This window comes from Mastigoproctus giganteus, chromosome 5, assembly GCF_048544385.1.
Source record: "Mastigoproctus giganteus isolate SK-2022 chromosome 5, ASM4854438v1, whole genome shotgun sequence".
Classification (NCBI taxonomy): Eukaryota; Metazoa; Arthropoda; class Arachnida; order Uropygi; family Thelyphonidae; genus Mastigoproctus; species Mastigoproctus giganteus.
The window spans coordinates 36140004-36160303 of NC_143579.1; the positions used below are offsets into that span (position 1 = coordinate 36140004).

General features: G+C 40.4%; 1 protein-coding gene across 1 annotated transcript in view; it reads left to right on the plus strand.

Annotated features, from left to right (window-relative positions):
- Window positions 1-10317: 10317 nt before the first annotated feature.
- LOC150085304 (ATP-dependent DNA/RNA helicase DHX36-like) overlaps window positions 10318-20300 on the plus strand; it is a 225358-nt gene continuing 215375 nt past the window's right edge. Inside the window, exon 1 of the mRNA XM_090374521.1 lies at window positions 10318-10402. Within this exon, the coding sequence (XP_090230647.1) occupies window positions 10318-10402 (85 nt within the window). The remainder of the gene's footprint in view (window positions 10403-20300) is intronic.

Below are 20300 nucleotides of genomic sequence, written 5' to 3' on the forward strand. Positions count from 1 at the left end.
TATCTGTGCTATTCCTACTTAAAAAATGTTTAAAATAAGAGTGCTATGGACATTAAAAAATGCATGGCATTTCACAGGATTGATCATAAGGGCATTAGAAAAAAACATTAAAAGTGGGAGAGCACTATTAGTAGGAGTGTCATAACCAGAGTTCAGTGTAATTTGCATACAGTGGCAATTACCATGAATGTAATTGTTTTGGTCTCTCTTTTTACAGTTGAAAATAGACCACTTCTAAAGTAGACTCTCATCTATCTGTACCCTTTATCAGTGTTTTCAAGCTCAACAGATTGCTGTAGAAACTTTTAGAAATACATATATCCCAGAACTGGTAATAGTCTATTATGGCGTGGCTTCCAATCTGTGCAATAATTTGCTTGTGTCTCTCTCTCTGTCCAGACTACTCTTTTACCGTAACTCAAAGATTAAACAAGCTTTTGAGCTGATTACTTTTCCAATAGATTTTGTTTAGCAGTAAAATTGAGGGAGGTTTTCCAAGAAGTTTTGTGTCCAATTTTCGAATCCTGAAAATTTATTTAGCTCCCAGCAAAATCAACCTGCCATTTATTTTTAAGAGAAGACAATTTCTTAGCTTTTTTATTCACAATCAACAAAGTTGGCAGTTTTGCTCATGGACAAACTTTACATAGCAGTTTTCAGGTCCAGATAATTTTTGTGCAATAACTAATTTTTTAAAGGATGATATAGTCATACATGTAGAAGCCAAGTCTGTCCTACTGATACCATAGCTAGCAGTGAGGGGAGACAAGAGAAAGGTTTTTTTGTAATTACTTGGATGTTAATCTTTACTTCTTCTGTGAAACAGTTTTGGTGAAATATTTGCCACAGGTATTCTAGTAATTAATAATATCACAGTGATTGGTGTACAGCTATGTAAGCATCCCAAAAGGAGAGGGGAAGAAATTTGGTGGGTGATACTTTACTGTCCACCACAAAAAATTCCTTTTTAAAACTGATTGTTGTAAGCCACGACTGCCATTCCTCCAGGAAAATTCCAAATGTAGAGCAACTGCACCTGGGTCTTTGTGCACTCACAAAGGTGCATAATTAAGGAGGTGCCATCCTGAGTTTAACAGTTCACAAATTTTAAAAAAATTAAGATAAATAAAAATTAAAATGAGATTGATTATTCTTGTTTTTGTTTTTAATTCACTATAACATTACTAAATAGCTACTAGCTCATTACATTATTCTTCTTCTTCTTTAATGCTGCCGAATGGCGTTTGCAACTTCGTTTTGATATTGTTCTCCGTCTAGCGCTGTGTGTAGAATTTGTGCTGTTGTCAGGTGAAGCCAGGTGTTGATGTTATCTAGCCATGCCATTTTCGGTCTGCCTGGGCGTTTCTTGCCTTCGATCTTTCCCTCCAGGATGAGTGGTAGTAGGTGATATTTTTGTTGGTTCCTAGCGATGTGACCTAGGTATTTGCATTTCCTGCTGATGATGGTTTTGAACAGGTCCCGTTCCGTGTGCATGTCCTGCAGGACCTGTGCGTTGGTTATCTTGGCTGTCCACGGAATTTTCAGCATTCTTCGGTAGAGCCACATTTCGAAGGCCTGGAGCTTTTTTGTAGTGGCTGATGTTAGAGTCCAGGTTTCTACACCGTAGGGCAGTATTGGCCAGATGTATTATACGCAATTATTCTTGTTTTTGTTTTTACTTACTAAATAGCTACTAGCTCATTAACTCATTACATTATTATATGCAATTTGTTTTCAACTGCAAATTATAAGAAACAGAATGATAAACATTCTAAAAGACATTTTTTTGTTGTAAAGTGCCAGAATAAAAGACTAAGACTTATTTACTATTCAGCAATATGTTAATAGTTGTAGTTTTTATTTAATTATATTGCCTACAATTTATTACTCCCTTTTTTTTTGGTGGGGGGGGGGGGGGGGAGTACTGATAAGGTTTTCTACAAAGGCACTTCATAAGAACGTAGCATTTCTGCTGGGAACTCAGACTTTGTGCCAGTGGTGCTATAATTCAGATTACAGTCAGACCTCTCTTTAACGAACTTCCATATAGTGAAATTTTCTATGTGGCAAACTTTTTTACTTTCCCCTTGGTCAATACATTGAAAATAGTTTCCGTATAATGAAGAAAATTTCCATATGATGAACTAATTTCAAGAGACCCAAGTATGCATTGTTTGCACCTTTGGCTTTTAGTCAATAAAGCTAATGCTGTAGAAAGCGCGAATTAAGAGCTAAAAGGATTAAGCATTAATTCCTTTACTTTTTATTTGCTAAAGGCTTTAATTCCACGAATTAAGACCTAAAATATTTTGCAATTTAATGGTGCCTGTAAAACACTGCAGAGGATAGAAAAAGATGGAAGTTTGGGAGAGACCTTTGCCCAGCAGTGGATCAGCAATGGCTAAAAAGAAGTAAAACCTATACAACTTATACACTACAATGCTGAGAAGTCCCGCTGGTCAACTGTCCACAGTCATTGGCAAAGATTAAGGCATATTCCCGACACGGGCACTAACTCTGGTCAAACGATTTTCTGCCGTAAGCATCCTATTGGAGAATTAGGAGAGAGTAATTTTCCTTTATCCTGGAAATTCATTTGTTGTTTCAAAGAAATGAGTCATCCACACTTTCACTAAATTTCACCTGTCTGTTTACATGGTAGCTACAAGTGGTCCCTGATTTCAGCTTTGTTTTAATTGCTGTGCAAGTAACCTTACAATTACAATGTCTTAGAGGAAACCCTTGAGTGTAGTGGAAAAAGTGGAAGTGCTTAATAGTGTAGATTGCAACATTAAAAAAAAAAAGAAATCGCTTTAAAATCTGATGTGCGTGCCAGTAGTGTGTCAACCATTCTGCAAAACTCTGTTTTGATTCTCAGACTGTTTGAGGAAGCGGGACCCAGTCGGAAGCATGTGAAATTATGCCTTTGAGAAGATGTAGATGAAGCAGTTTTTAAGTGCATGAAGTTGATTCGAGACCAAAACATGCTGATATCAGTGCTATTAATAAAAGAAAAGGCTATGGAGTACGCATCTTTTATAGGGCACAAAACATTCCACGACAGTTCTGGTTGGCTGGACAAATTTAAAGAGCATCATGGCTTGCTCAAAAAAAGTTATATCTGATGAAAGTGGAATTGCAATTGAAAAAGGCAATACCCATTGGAAAGAAATAGTTTTGAAAAAAATTATTAGCATTAGCATGAGTTGAGGCATATGATGCAAGAACCCCGGGGCTCACATCTGGTGAGTAGGGGCTTGGCACACCCAGGGTCCTGAGCCGGATATAATCATTCTTCTTTTTCTTGGTGATTCCTCTCTCTCTCTCTCTCTCTCTCTCTCTCTCTCTCTCTCTCTCTCTCTCTCTCTCTCTCTCTCTCTCTCTCTCAGGGTAACTCGGGAATTTTTTTTTTTTGGCTGGTGCAGCATAAGCCTCAGGCTTCCTTGCACCATATAGCTGCTAATAATAATAATAATAATAATAATAATAATAAAGCAAGCTTATACAGCATCAGCCAAAAAAAAAAAAAAAAAAAACCTTCCCATTTCACCCATCCGGTCACTCCAAATGTTTGTCTACTTCAGCTTAAAATTTATTTAAGCCATCAACTACCCACTAGCTAAAATCAAACTTCCGCACATCAACAACTGTCTTTCCTCAGTTTGAATCTATGCCACCTCAGGTTCTTAATCTGAGCAAGCGGAAATATCCCATTAGCATTGAGCCTGCTCAAACCATTCAAGGCCTTATACACTTCAATCAGATCACCTCGCAGGTGCATAATCCACAGAGATGCTGCAACTTGCAGAACTTAAGCCTTTCTTTGTAAGTGCACCCATTTATTCCTCGCACCAATCTTGTTTCCATTCTCTACTCGTTCTAGCAACTCTACATCCTTCCTAAAATGAGGCCTCCAGACCTGTACGTAGTACTCAAGGTATGATCTGACCATTGCCTTACAATTGGATCATGACCTGCTCTGGCAGCTCGTCTCCACTGCTCAGAGAACTTCATATCTGACTGCACAATTACTCCCAGGTCTTTTTCATTCTCCACCTCCCTGAGTGAAGTACCACACAATTGGTATGTTTCTCTTTGGTTACTGCTACCCATGCAGTACTTTGCATTTGTCAATGTTAAACTTCAATTGCCATTTCTCAGCCCATCTGCCTAACTTTTCTAGATCCTGTTGCAGTAGCTTACTGTCTTTACTGTCAGTAACAATGCTGCCAACCAAAATCGATATCATTAATAAATACACAAAACAACAATGGGTCCAGCGGTGGTCATTCCCTGACCTTTCTGCATCCTCCGTATTTGGTGGTGACGGGCTCAAACCCAGGTCTAATCAAGAAGTGTGTGCTACGCACTGCTGCTCCTTCCCACCTGGCTACGGAGGCGGCCAAGAGAGTCGGTAAAATGATGCAATAGTATGGGTAAACTGATGGAATTTTATAGTTTCTAGTGCCATTTGTATGGCATGTAGTTCAGCAGTAGAGATACTGCATTCTAAAGGTAACTGATTAGAGATTATAGATGATGGAAAAACAACAGCAGCACTGACATGGTGATCAGTTTTGGAACCGTCTCTGTATATCCTGGTATAAGATTCATATTTCTCAAATAGAGATTTATGAAGCTGGTTTACATTCTGTGAAGAAGGTACTTTTTCCCCCATTCTTGATGGGATAGATCACAGGTGGCAGGGCAAAAAGCCCATGGATGAGACGTGAAACTAGTGGTGGCTATTTTAGAAAGGTCAAACTGCCAATTATCAAGTAGTGAGCAAAGACGTATGCCAGCGGGTCAATTTATTGATGGATAAACAGCATACAAGTTCTCCTAATCTGGTGTAAATAGATGTTTCCACGATGGATGCAGGGGTTGGCTTTTTATTTTGACGGCATAATTTAGCAGTAAAAGTTGTCTTCATGGAGAGAGAGTGGGGGCACGTGAGCTTCAGCGTACAGGCTCTGCACAGGAGATGTGCGGTAGGCTCCAAGAGCAAATCGAAGGCCACTATGGTGAATATGGTCCAAAGCCCTCAAAATGCTAGGTCTAGCAGAGTTGTAAACTGGTGACGCATAGCCTAATCTTGATCTTACAATAGCATGATATAAATGGAGTGTTTGATGGTTAGCACCCCACGTTGTAGCTGATAATACTCTCAAAATGTTTAATTTCTTGAAACAGGTAGTTATAAGTTGTTTAATATGGTCAAGAAAAGTCAATTTTTTATCCAAAGTTAACCCAAGGAATCAAATGGTAGGCAGAACAGGTATATCATGGTTCTGCAGCTTTAGAAGTGGGTCAGGGTGGATATTATGTCTTCTACAGAAATGAACTGCAACAGTTTTTTCAGGTGATATGCAAAACCCGTTATCTGTAGCCCACATAATCTTATTAAGAGCTCCTTGCAGTTGTCTCTCAATCGTTCTCATGTTCTGTGAGTGACAAGATATACTAACATTGTCTGCATATAAAGTAGTAAATACAGTGGCTGGAATGACCTTGGTAATTGAGTTGATTTTTATAATGAATAGAGTGGCACTTAAAACTGAGCCCTGTGGAACACTTTCTTCTTGGATGAATTTTCGGGAAAGAGTGGATTGACTGCGGTCCGCACTCAAGAAAGGATCGCTGCTTCAAAAAGTTCTGTATAAATCTTGACACATAACCCCTGAAGCCTAATGCATATAGATCACGGAGAATTCCGTATCGCCAAGCTGTGCAAAAGCTTTCTCAACATCTAAATCAACTGTAGTCAAATGTTCCTTTCTTAAGAAGGCATTGCGAATCTGGTTTTCCATTTATATCAAGAGGTATAAAGTTGATCTACCTGTATGAAATCCACACTGCGATGAATTGATGAGGTAGTATTTGCTCAACACCCACGTGAGACGAGAGTTTACCATTTTTTCCATTATTTTTCCCATACAGCTAGTGAGGGCAATAGGTCGATAGTGACGCGGGTTGATTGGATCCATACCAGGTTTTAATAATGCTATGATACTGTTGCACATGGAAGACTGCTGCACAAATTGGAGCAGTGTGACATTGGAGGCAAATTGCTGCTGTGGATAAAGGGGTGGCTGAGGGTGAGAAGACAGAGAGTGGTAATCAATGGACACTACTCGTCGTGGACTAATGTTATTAGTGGAGTCCCTCAGGGCTCAGTGTTGGGTCCATTATTGTTTTTTGTATTTATAAATGATATTGATGATGGTAGGGCAGGGTTGTCAAGGACACTACTGACACTATGCTGCTGCAACAGGATCTGGAAAGGTTGAGCAGATGGGCTGAGAGGTGGCGACTGAAGTTTAACATTGACAAATGTAAAGTACTACACATGGGAAACAGCAACCCCAGAGCAACGTATCAACTCTGTGGTACTACACTGACAGTGGTAGAGAATGAAAGGGACCTGGGGTGGTTGTGCAGGCAGATATGAAGTTCTCTGAGCAGTGCAGATGGGCTGCAAGAGTAGCTCATGGTGTATTGTCAATGATATATAGGAATTTTTCTAGCAGGGATAAGGAGGTGATTATTCCCTTGTATAAGGCAATGGTCAGGCCACACCTAGAGTACTGTATACAGGTCTGGAGGCCTTATTTCAAGAAGGATGTAGAGCTGCTGGAACGGATACAGAGAAGGGCAACAAGATTAGTGAATGAACAAAGGGGTGCTCTTACGAAGAAAGGCTTAAGTTTTGCAAATTACAGTGTCTGGAGACTAGGCACCAGCGAGGTTATCTGATAGAGGTATAAACCCTTGAATGGTTCGAGCATGCTCAATGCTGATGGGATTCTTCCTCTCGCTCAGAATAATCACCTGAGAGGGCATAAATTCAAATTGAGGAAAGACAGATGTAGGATAGACGTGCGGAAATTTGCCTTTAGCCAGCGGGTGTTGGTTGGTGGAACAGACTTCCATCCCTTGTCGTGGAAGTTGATAGTTTAAATAAGTTTAAGGCTCAGCTGGACAGGTATTTCGAACGAACAGAGGGGTGAAGTGGAAGTGGTTTTTTTTTTTTTTTGGCTGATGCTGCATAAGCTTGCTTTTTTGCATCAAATGCCTATGCTAATGACATACGAGTGTCGCCAGCTATCAGTGAAAGTATTTTCTGTGAAAACCACCCGGTTATATAGCTGGAGAAGACAAGAAGCGGCTTTTCGCTCTGCTCTTTTAACATGATCAGGTCCAGCAGCACTATGATTTGAGCTGTTAAGAGCAAGCCGTAGTTCAATTATGGTAAAGGGACAGTTGTACATTTGATGGTGGTCTGTGTTAAAATTTAGGGTCTACTTTTCAGCAAGGGACTTTAATTTCTGGAAGTTTGGCGAGTATGAGGATGCGGCAGAGGTTTGAGCAAAGGATTCTCCGAGAGTGCTAGCTGTGTCTTGAGGTAGTGAAACATCATTCCCGTTTACATTCGGTATTGATAGATGCAAAGGTGAATATTTATTATACATTTCTCAAATATTTTTCCAGATGGTTTGTGTTTTAGTCGACCGCGTAATAGTTGAAGCAAAGCGTTTCCATGACTCTCTTTTGCTTGCACGCTGAATGCGTCTAGCATTGGCTCTGACTTTTATAAAGTGTACTAGATTAGCAGCAGTATGGATTTTGCGAAATTTATTCCAGGCTTTATTTTTCTCTTGTTTGGCTTGATTGCATTCATTGTTCCACCAGGGTTTTGATCTTATTCTATGACTTGTGGACACTCTTGTTATTGCTGCTTCGGCAGTAATATTTGATTTGTTACATGATCAACAGCATTATTTAATGACACATTTGAAAGAGCTGTTTTTTGCAAGATGGTTGCCTATATTTTACCCAATTAGCTTTGGCAAAGTTCCATTTGTCAGCCTGATTATGACAAGGTGGTGAATTTGATTATATAGGACAGACTATTGGATTATGGTCAGTAGACTGTCATGAACAGACCAATCAAACAGTAGAAAAAGGACTGGTGAGCAATGGAGAGATCAATTGCTGAGCTTGACCCAGAAGGTAGATGAAAATAAGTGGGTTAACCAGTATATTCAGTAGTGTCAGATTAAATTTATCTAAAAGCTTTTCTAGTATTTTTCCTCGTTTATCGTGTATTCTATCACCCCTTAGAGGATTATGTGCGTTAAAATCTCCCATGATGCAAAAGGGAGGAGGGAGCTGAGATACAACAGTTTCAAGATCAGTGTAAGAAAGGTCTTGGTTAGGGGAAAGATATAAGGAGACAATGGTATAAGAAAAACAAAGGATATTCGAGCAGCTATTGCTTCTAGATTTGTTTGTAACATTAATGGTAGGGAGGGATATTAGAGTTGACTACAAATGCAACCCCTCCATTATCCGAATTGCTTACATGAGAAACTATCTTTTCTGTAGATAACATGATGTTTAAGTAAGGTAGCAACAGAAGCTGTTAAGTTAGTTTCTTGGAGGCAGAAGGTAACTGGGTTATACTGGAGAAGGAGATCGTGAATGTCATGAAGGTTGGTGCGCTGCAATTCCATTGAAGAAAACTGGGCATTATTTGGGTGAAGTGTGGTCCTCAGTTTCTGTCGGAGGTACTGTTGGCTTATGCTGGCCAGATTTTCTTTTCGAGAAGTACAATCTATACCTCTTTAATTGTCTAGCAACAATTACATTAAAGGAGTGAAACAAAGTATCAGCTGCCCTCTACACATGACTGTTCCTGTTTCCATCTCTTCTTCTGGGAAGAGATCTAGAACGGTTCTTCGCGGTCAGTGTTTCCTTCCATTTCTATCAAATCAGATTTAGTAGTATCACCACTTTTTGAGTACATTGGGTTATTGGTAGAATGCGGAACAGTGATTGGTGTGTTAACAGCCTTGTTTGATTTATATGGTTTACCAGAAAGGGGCACAGCTTCCAAAATTGACCGAGCCCAATCTGACATTGATCTGTTGGGGGAAACGTTACCTCAGTTTGAGTACTAGTCGTTATTGTTCTTTGCACAGTACTGGTTACCGCAGTTGGCTTTTGGACTACTTCAGCGAAGCTGGGTCGAGTGTTAAATTGAGCCTGTACAGATTTTTTAGCTTCTTCGTACGAGATGTTTTTTTAGGCTTTGACCCGTTGAATGTTTTTTTCCTTTTTCCATAGGGCGCAATCTCTGGAGTAGGTAGTATGTGCACCATTACAATTGGAACATTTGTGTTGCTCTGCTTTGCAGTCAGAGTGATTGTGCTCGCGTGAACCGCAATTAGCACAAGTGGCTGAACCTCTACACACGTTTTGGGAATGCCCAAATTTTTGGCATTTAAAACTGCGTGTTGGGTTAGGAATGTACAATTTGATCTGATAATTCAGATAGCCTGCTTTGATGGATGCTGGAGGTTTGGGGCTATCAAATGTTAGTATTATATTCCGAGTTGGAATTAGAGCATTGTCTCGTTTTGTGTATATGCGCTTTACCTGCACAATTCCCTGGTCTTGCAATTCATTTTTTAACTCTTCTTCTGAGAGATTTATGCAATCCCACTCAGCTATCACACCCCTGGAGGTGTTTAGAGTAGCATGAGGGGAGATAGTAATCAATAATCCCCCAAAGGAGGTTAGTTTTTGGAGCCGTTGTGATTGCCGTTCGTCTGAGACCTGAAACGAGCAATTCGACCGATCTCAGACGCTTTGTTGTTTTCGGAGATCCTATTAGATTTTCTAGGTATTTCAGAATTTTAAAAGGCAAGAGACTACCTAGAGACTATTCTTGAGTCGAATGCAATACAAGGTGCATTCGATGCCTTCTTTGTACAATGTCAGTTTTTTGACGTTTATCACTGCATGAGTTAGAGTCTTCTATCTCATGAATAGCTATATTAGGATCCCTATGTCCTGTAGGAGAGATCATTTTGCTCCTTTTAGCCCCGGAAAGATAGCTTTTCTTTCCAGGTTACCGGATCCGCCACGGGGAGGCAGGAGCAGTGCCACAAGGGTAACCAAGCGGCTGAGTTAGTTTGGTTAGTAAGATTAACAAGAAACAGAAAGGTGAATTTCCTTCCTGGAATTCTGCATACTTTTTGTAGTGCAAAAGTTTCGCAATACAAATAAATAAAGAAAATTGTATTTAAAACCTAAAGAAAACTATTTGCTCTACACACACAATATACAGATCGCTTGGTTACACTAATAATCGCTTGGCGGCCGGAATGACATATGGCAGTTGAAGTTTAACATTGACAAATGCAAAGTACTGCACATGGGTAGCAGTAACTCTAGAGTAACCTATATAGTGTGGTACTACACTCTGTAGTGGAGAAAGAAAAAGACCTGGGGGTAATCGTAGATTCAGGCATGGAGTTCTCTGATCAGTGCACGCATGCTGTCAAGATAACTCCTGGAGTTTTGTCAATGATATACAGAACTTTGCTAGTGATAAGTAGGTGAATATCCCTTTGTATAAGGCCATTGTTAGGCCTAATCTTGAACAGAGTGTACAGAAAAACGGTCGTGTGGTTCAGGAATAAGTAGTACTTCACCGTGAGGTACGGGATGAATTGCAATGGTATTATTATATTATTTTTAGCCACATGGTGCAAGGAAGCCTGAGGCTTTTGTGCACAAGCCAAAAAAAAAATAAACAATTCTGAGTTATCCTGAGAGTGAGAAAGAGAGGGGAGGGAGGAGGGAGGGAGAGAGTCATAAGTAGAAGGGAATCACCAAGGAAGAGAAGAATGATTATATCCAGCTCAGGACCCTGGGTGTGCCAAGCCTATACGTTACTGTCCACTTTTTCTTCACTGTCATCCCTTTTCTAATAGGAGACACGACATAGAAGTAACAGTCCGCGATGTGATTTGTTATCTCCCTCCATATCTTGGACACTGCGAAAGGCATAAAATGTCCCTTTCGATTCACTCACGAGTTGAGTTTTGATGAACAGGTAGTGCACCAAATGTGTGGAGCCCAGTTATTGCCCTGGTCTGCTACTTTACATCCAAAAGTACAACAAGAAGGCATTTTTTACGGCTCGTGTTAATGGATGCTTTCTTGAAGCTAACGTGACTGCTTCACATACGTAACGGAAGTCATCTGGAATAGTCTCATAATTATGAGGTATATTAATCTTATATAGCACAAATACTGTGCAAAAAGGTGTAATCTCACAGAGAACAACCGTTAACTGAAAACAGATCACTCAGTACTTAGCTGTATTCGAGGATTAATGTTAATGGCACTAATGACAGTATGACAATAATGACAGCTGCAACAGGATCTAGAAAAGTTAAGCAGATGGGCTGAGAGGTGGAAACTGAAGTTTAACATGGACAAATATAAAGTACTGCATTTCGGAAGCAGTAAGCCCAGAGTAACGTATCAACTGTGTGGTACTACACTGACAGTGGTAGAAAATGAAAAGGACCTGGGGGTAATCGTGCAGACAGATATGAAATTTTCTGAGCAGTGCAGACGGTCTACAAGAGTAGCTCATGGTGTCTTGTCAATGATATACAGGAATTTTTCCAGCAGGAAGAAGGTGATTATCCTCTTCCATAAGGCAATGGACAGGCCACACCTTGAGTACTGTATACAGGTCTGGAGGCCTCATTTTAGGAAGGATGTAGAGTTGCTAGAGCGAGTGCAGAGAAGGGCGACAAGATTAGTGAATGGAACAAAGGTTTGCTCTTATGAAGAAAGGCTTCAGTTTTGCAAATTACAGTGTCTGGAGACTAAGCACCTGCGAGGTTATCTGACTGAGGTGTATAAAACCTGGAATGGTTTGAGCATGCTCAGTACTGATGGGATTATTATTATTATTAGCCATATGGTGCAAGGAAGCCCGAGGCTTATGCTGCACCAAACAAAAAAAAAAAAATTCTGAATTACCCCGAGAGAGAGAGATTCTCTTCCTCTTGCTTAGAATAATCGCCTGAGAGGGCATAAATTCGAATTGAGGAAAGACAGTTGTAGGATAGACGTGTGGAAGTTTGCCTTTAGCCACCGTGTGGTTGATTGCTGGAACAAACTTCCATCTCTCTCTGTAGAAGTTGATAGCTTAAATACTGAATCTAGTCTAGGTGTATAAAGCCTTGAATGGTTTGAGCATGCTCAATGGCGATGGCATTCTTCCTCTTGCTCAGAATAATCACCTGAGAGGGCATAAATTCATATTAAGGAAAGACAGATGTTGGATAGATGTGCGGAAATTTGCCTTTAGCCAGTGGGTAGCTGGTTGGTGGAACAGACTTCCATCCCTTGTTGTGGAAGTTGATAGCCTAAATAAATTTAAGGCTCAGCTGGACAGGTATTTCGAACGAACGGAGGGCTGAAATGAAAGTGTTTTTTTATTTTTTTTTATTTTGGCTGATGCTGCATAAGCTTGCATTCTTGCCTCATATGCCTCTACTAATGCTAGTCAAACATTAGGAACGAGTGGATGGGTGAAATTTGAAGATTTTTCTTGCATCGTGTGCCTTTACTAATGCTAATTACTACAACACACTGGAAAATGCATTTAAGGCGACATCAGGTAACGAAACTGTATGTTTCCATGCGTTTTGCAGAGAGCTGTAGATGATAATGTAGAGTAACTCGCTAATATGAGTCCCCAACTGTAATTCGAAAACAAGAGCCAATCGACAAATTTTAATGTGAGTTTTGTGTTCAGCAACATGAAATTAGTCAGTTTTGGGTATTTTCGTTTTCGTTACATTTTACGTGTTGACCAGTGTAGTCGGTACCAACCGGTGTTGAATCCGAAGTGTTTGCACGGGGAGGAGAATATAAACTGCGGGGGTACATGCACGGGGGGGGGAGAATGTAAGCTTCGGGGGTACATGTAATATATTTTTTATTATTATTTATTTATAACATATGTATATGTTACAAACAAATCTGTATATTTATAATTATGCCTAATGTGCATAAATATAATTATGCATAATATTGTATATATATATATATATATATATATATATAGATATAGTGTTTTTAAATAATTAATATAAATGTCTAAATGATTAATTTCAATTTATCACTTGCAACGTTAATGCTATTGCCGTGTGGCAATTAGACATTATACGTGCTTGATATATTATAGTTTGATTGTTTAAACTACTTCAATTTTCTGGTATTTATTTTCTATAAAGGTATTAAGGTATAAACGGAACAGGAGATTCAGTTAGAATGTGTGGTCTAACCTATTCCTGGGGGTCTGTAATGGTATTAAAGATATGATTAATACTTAATGAAGTTAATGTTAAAATTATAATTATTTTAACAAACTTTAAATAGCAATTAATTAATCATCAAATCAATATCAACTAAACATTCCTTTACCTGGTCATCTATCCGCTACTTCATCGGGAGCTTTGAGCGGTTCAATAGCCAGATTAAAGGAATGTCACATAATTACCCGTTTCTGTTAACTCCTTATCAGTTTTGCCATTGTACTGAGATTATTTTTGCTCTTATAAATTATTTAGTTAATTGAATATCGATAGATATAATTAACTAAATAATTGAATATCGATAGATATAATTAACTAAATAATTTATAAGGACAAAAATAATCTCAATACAATGGCAAAAATAATCTCAATACAATGGCAAAACTGATAAGGAGTTAACAGAAACGGGTTATTATGAGACATTCCTTTAATCTGGCTATCGATCCGCTCAAAGCCCCCGATGAAATAGCGGATAGATGACCAGGTAAAGGAATGTTTAGTTGATATTGATTTGATGATTAATTAATTGCTATTTAAAGTTTGTTAAAATAATTATAATTTTAACTTTAACTTCATTAAGTATTAATCATATCTTTAATACCATTACAGACTCCCAGGAATAGGTTAGACTACACATTCTAACTGAATCTCTTGTTCCGTTTACACCTTAATGCCTTTATAGAAAATAAAATACCAGAAATTTGAAGTAGTTTAAACAATCAAACTATATATATATATATATATATATATATATATATATATATATATACAGATTATGCACATTTATGAATGTTATAATAAGAGAATATGAGAAAACAAAATAGGAAACAAAAGGAAATATTTATTATTTAACATCTCGATACTAATAGTTCACAAAAACCACATTACTGACAATAATCACAGTTTAATAATATGAAAATCACAGATTAAAATTTGCAAAAAAAAAAATTATACAAACTACAGTCAAACATGCAAGCACTGTATTGTAATAATCTCCTTCTTCTTGGCATGTGTATCAATTACTTCATTTATTAATTTTTTCGCTTACTCATTCGGGCCATCTAAGCTTATCTTCATGCAATTTTTCAACATTACAGTACACATGGATATCAGTGGCGGCTCGTAACTCTGATGTGTGGGAGTGCTGCTTCTTAAAGTTACATTAAATTGCCTTGGTTATAAGACATGTAGGCACAGGTGGTAATAATAATAATCTAAGTGTGCCGTACTACAAGTACGAACCCCAAGCAGTACTAGAGACCTCAACCCACAAGCTGTACTGGACGGCGCCATAATATTGGTTAGGACAATCCCGCACAACAGATCGGACATAACCCTTGTGGACAAGAAGGAAAAGGCTGCCTATCTGATTGACATAGCGGTACCCAACACTTGCAACCTGCAGAAAACCCATGGGAAAAAATTCAAGAAGTACACGAACCTAAGACAGGAAATCAAAGAGATGTGGCCTTTGCAACAAGTAACGACGATCACGATCATCGTGTCAACCACAGGTATGGTGCCAAAGACATGGTGCATAATAGTCTAGCAGCAATAGGTCTCCCAGCGAACTCCAAGGAACTCCAGAAAGTCGCAATCCTGAACACCTGTAGGATAGTCAGAGAGTTCCTCGACCAACAGTAGCACTAGACATAACAACAACCACCCTGGGTACTTGGTAGCAAAACTCGTCACGATGTGGAACCCCCAATCAGGGAGAAATAATATAATAGCAATAATAATAATAACGAGAAACGAGAGACCAGCAGCAGAAGAACTGAAAACAAAAGGAACCGCCAGCTTAGGAAAGAAGACTTGAGCAGAAGGTAGAAGAATTAATAGTCAAGATTGACCCAGGCCAATTGACCCAGTACCAACGGGGCAATAGCAGTAAGAAATTAATTCGAAAAGTGAAGAGCATCCTTAAGAGAAATAGCGTCCACTGTAGACATGAGACAAAAAATTTAGAGAATAGCAGATTTCTTGGATACATTGAAGCAAAACCTCCTTGCACTTAGCAAGAGACTATGCCGATAACAAGAGAGCTCCCAGAGAAAAATAAACAACCGGATCTTCGATTAGGACCAAAGATGCTTCTACAGGAATCTCGGAGAAGACGGGAAAGAAGGAAACGGACCACCCGAGAAGAAGTCGATTTAGGAGTTCTGGGAAAACATATGGAGCAGGGAAATAAGACATAATAGCCGAGACATCTGGATAGAACTAGAAAGAAAGAAAACCAAGAATGTAGAAGAAATGAGAAGGAGAGAGATTCGGGAAGAAGAAGAAGTAAAATAGACGATCAAGAACTCTCACAACTGGCGAACTCCAGGAATAGATAACGTCCATAACTACTGGCCCAGGAAGCTCACTTGCACACAGACAATCAACTAGCACGGCAGTTCAACAGAATAATAAGGCACCCGGAGACAATTCCGGAGTTTCTCACTCAAGGAATTACATGTCTGAAGACTAAAGACGAAGATACAAGAAACTCGGCGAAATATAGGCCAACCACCTGTCTCCCAACAATGTACAAGGTCCTGTCCATCTGCATAACAAGGAAGATATCAGACCACTTGGAGAGCGAAAACGTAAGGGCCGAACAGTAGAAAGGATACAAGGAACAATTAACCATTGATGCCGTGGTTATGGAAGAAGCCTACAAGACGCGCCGCAAAATGTACACAGCCTATATCAATTACCGCAATGCCTTCGACTCCGTGCCGCATACCTGGCCAATAGAGGCGTTGAGCATCTACGAAGTCAATCCCATAGTGACAAACTTCCTAGGAGAAACGATGGCGAAATGGAGTACCACCATTAAGGTCGAAAACATCACAACTAGGCCACCCCCCATCAGGAGAGGTATCTTTCAAGGAGATGCCCTGAGCCCATTGTGGTTCTGTCTAGCACTTAACTCGCTGTCCACCATGCTCAAAAATAGCAAGTACGGATATAACCTCAAAGAAGGTAGGAAGAACCTGTACACCCTCCTATGTACATGGATGACATCAAGCTCTACGCGGAAATCGAAAAGCAACAACTCCAGTTCACCGAAGAATTTAGTAATGATATTAGGATGGAATTTGGTCTCGACAAATGCAAGACCCACGGATTGCACCAGGGAAAATTAGTCAACCGAAACTACCAGCTGCAGACTGGTAATGAGAGGGAAGCAATGGCAGAGGAAGAGGCTTACAAATACTTGGGGATGATGCAGGCTCAGCAGTTACAGTACAAGGAAATTAAGGCCTGCCTGACTGAAAAATACCATCATAGACTCAGAAGCCTGTTGCAAGCGAAGCTGAACGGAGGGAACACAGTAAAAGCCAAAAACATCTATGCAATCCCAGTGCTAACATACTCCATCGGGGTCATAGATTGGACTAACACCAAGCTGGAAGATATCATGAGAAACACAAGGACAATAATGACCAATAGCGGCCAATACTACCCAAAGTCAGCCGTGGAGAGAATGACAATTGCTCAGACATAAGGAAGAAGGGGCCTGATAGACCTCAGCGAGCAATAGAAAACAGGGATTGCTAACCTGAAGGATTACTTCCAGAAACACACAGCAACCCTCGAACAGTCCATAAGAAAGATAGACAAGCGGTATACCCCACTCAGCGTAAACGAAGACTTTCCCCCTCCAACCAGGGAGCACAAACGAAGATAGAAAGATGGGCAGAGAAGACAATCCGTGGCAGACACTACATGATCTCCATCAACACATAGATAAAATTGCTTCCAATGCATGGCTCACGAGCGGACGCTCTTCTCCGAGACTGAAAGATTCATGCTCTCCATTTAAGACAGGTAATCAACACCAGAAACTATAGAAAATATATCGCCAAGGAGCCCGCAGTGTCCGATGACACATGTCGACGATGACACCTTGTCTCAGAAATGATCCAACACATCACCATGGGGTGCAAGGTGATCACCCAGACTAATACACTCGTAGACACGACCAGGTAGCCAGAATAATACATCAGAAGTTAGCAAGGAAATACTAGTTCACCAAAGAAAGTGTACCGTATTACACGTACGAACCCCAGGCAGTAATAGAAACCCCAACCCACAAGCTCTATTGGGACCACGCCATAATAACAAATAGGACAGTCCCGCACAACAGACCGGACATAACTCTTGTGGACAAGAAGGAAAAGGCTACCTATCTGATTGATATAGCAGTACTCAACACTGGCAACCTGCAGAAAACCCCATGGGAAAAATCAGGAAGTACACTGACCTAAGACAGGAGATCAAAAAGATGTGGCATATGCATAGTTATGGAGCAAGCCTACAAGAAGCACCGTAACCTATACACGGCCTACATCGATTACTGCAAGGCCTTCGACTCCGTACCTCATAGCTGGCTAATAGAGGCGCTGAAAATCTACAAGGTCAATCTGATTGTGACAAACTCTTACGAAATGGAGTACCACCATTATGGTCGAGAACATCACATCCAGACTAATCCTCTTCAGAAGAGAAATATTTCAGGGAGATGCTCTGAGCCTACTGTGGTTCTGTTTAGTACTCCACCCGTTACCCTCCATGTTTAACGGCAGCAAGTATGGATATGACCTCCAAGAAGGCAGAAAGAACCTGTATACTCTCGACCACCTGATGTACTCAGATGACATCAAGCTCTATCCGGCAACCGAGAAACAACTCCAGCAACTACTCCGGATCAACAAAGAATTCAGCAAGGACATCAGGATGGAATTTGGTCTACGAGCTGCTGATTGGTAAAGAGATCGAAGCTATGACAGAAGAAAGACCCACAAATACTTAGCGATGATGCAGGCTCAGCAGTTAGAGCAAAAAGAAATTAAGAAGTGCCTGCCCGAAAATATCATCAGAGACTCTAAGCCTGCTGAAAGCAAAATTGAACAGAGGGCACACAGGTAAAGCCATAAACACCTACGCAGTCCAGTACTTACGTACTCCTTATGGTTATCGATTGGACTAACACCGAGCTAGGGAATATCATGCGGAAGACAAGGACAATGATGACTAAGAGCCGCCAACACCATCCGAAGTCAGGTGTGGAGTGATTGAGAATAGCTCGGAAAGTGGGAGGAAGAGACCTGATAGAGCAACAAATAACAGCGATATTTAACCTGAAGGATTAGTTCGAGAACAACGCAGCACCACTCCACCATAAGGAAGATAGATAAGTGATATACCCCACTCAAGTATGGATATGACCTGAAAGAACGAGGAGCCCTCTCTCGCCCCGATGGCAAAAGAAACGAAGTTAGAAGGATGGCAAAGAAGACTCTCCATGGCAGACACTACAATGACCTCCGTCAAGATGACATCCATTTGGTCCTTGAGGTTGTCACAGACATTCTCTCAGATATGTCAGACAAGCTGTACTTGCTATCTGGGAGTCTAAAACGCTGATGGAACTGATATTCGGGTGACACTCAAGCCAAGTGGACCCAATTTCGGCGATGTCCGGACGGTCTGTGACAGCCAAATCCTCTGCTTGCACCTTCACGATGGTGGGACTGTTAGTAATCCTGGGTATAACCTCCATGCACAAGTATATGGTGGGTGACCACCCAGGTGTGAACCAACGTAAGCAGGTGTGGCATCTACACCACAAGGAGGAATGTTGCCCCTCTATATTACCAGGCAGTACTAGGTGGTAGATGACTCTCATGAACCGGTGAAATACCACCACTTTGCTTATTGGAGGCTTGAAATGGTGGAGCCCATGTTTTGTCTCTAGAGCTAAGTTCCGGTCAACCTTTCCCTATCTCTTCCATCATGCAGTATGATTGATGACTTTTGAGGTTATGATGAACGTCGTAGCGAGATCCAATATTCCTTACATTTCGAGGGTACAGCTCTAAAACGGTGTTCGCAGGCCGGCCGCTAGTTAGTACACCGGACTGAACCTATTGGTAACTCTCTAGGAAGCTTCCGGATCAGCTAGTGTATAATCGTGCTGCCTCTACTCTGCCAGATAGTGACTGGAGGGAGTCCGAGTAGTATGTATGCAGGGAGGATTGTCGAGGCCACGTTATTTCAAGGATCTGGGTATATTATTACCACATGTACGCCATATCCAAAAATTTCATTACTTCATACAGCATGCCCACCTAGTTTTTCTTACTATTGAATGCACCATGAATTGTCAAACTAATAGAGCAAGCTTATCTGCGAAAAGATCTAAACCTCCCAAGGACTTCCTAATTCATTTCACAAATATACGTGGTCTCAATTCTAATCTCAACGATGTCCATTTCCACTTGCAGACTGCCAAACCCCATGTACTTCTTCTGACAGAATCTCAGTTATCGGTTGATTCATCTACTGCTCATCTCAGATGCCCAAATTATTCGCTGTATGATTCCTTTCGCCTCAAAGGTGGTACTTGTGAATATGTCCGTTCTGATGTTCCCTGTCAGAGACTTGGCAATTTGGAATCTCCTCTCTTTAATTTTCTCTGGCTTAAAATCTCTCTACCTCATTGTGTCAAATTCATCTGTTGTCTCTACCGTTCTCCCAACTCCACTAATCACTTGGAGCTCTTTGACTTCCTCTCTTTGCAACTTGACTTTTTCCAGTCCAACTTTCCTAACAGTGAAGTAATTTTCCTTGGTGATTTTAACGTTCACAACTCCAGCTGGCTTCCGTTTTCTAGTCACACCGACCCAGCAGGTCGAGATGCTGAGGCTTTTGCAATTACTAATGACCTAGCACAGATTGTTCATTTACCTACAAGAATACCGGACAATCCTAATCATACAGCCAATACGCTAGATCTTTTTCTCACAAACAACCCTTTTAAGTACACGTTCGAAGTGAGAGGTCCTTTAGGCACTTCAGATCACAACTTGGTGATTGTCTCTTCTCCAATGGAACCTTTATCTCATGGCTATTCCCAACCTCGTGTTGTTTGGCATTACAAGAATGCAAAATGGGATGACCTGCGAGACTTCTTTTCTTCTTTTCCTTGGTCGGATTACTGTTTCAAAACTTCTGATGTCAACATTTGCTCAGATCGTGTCAGTGAAATTATTCTTGCAGGAATGGAATCCTTTATCCCACACTCCACTTTAAAATCTCGTCCTTTATCTA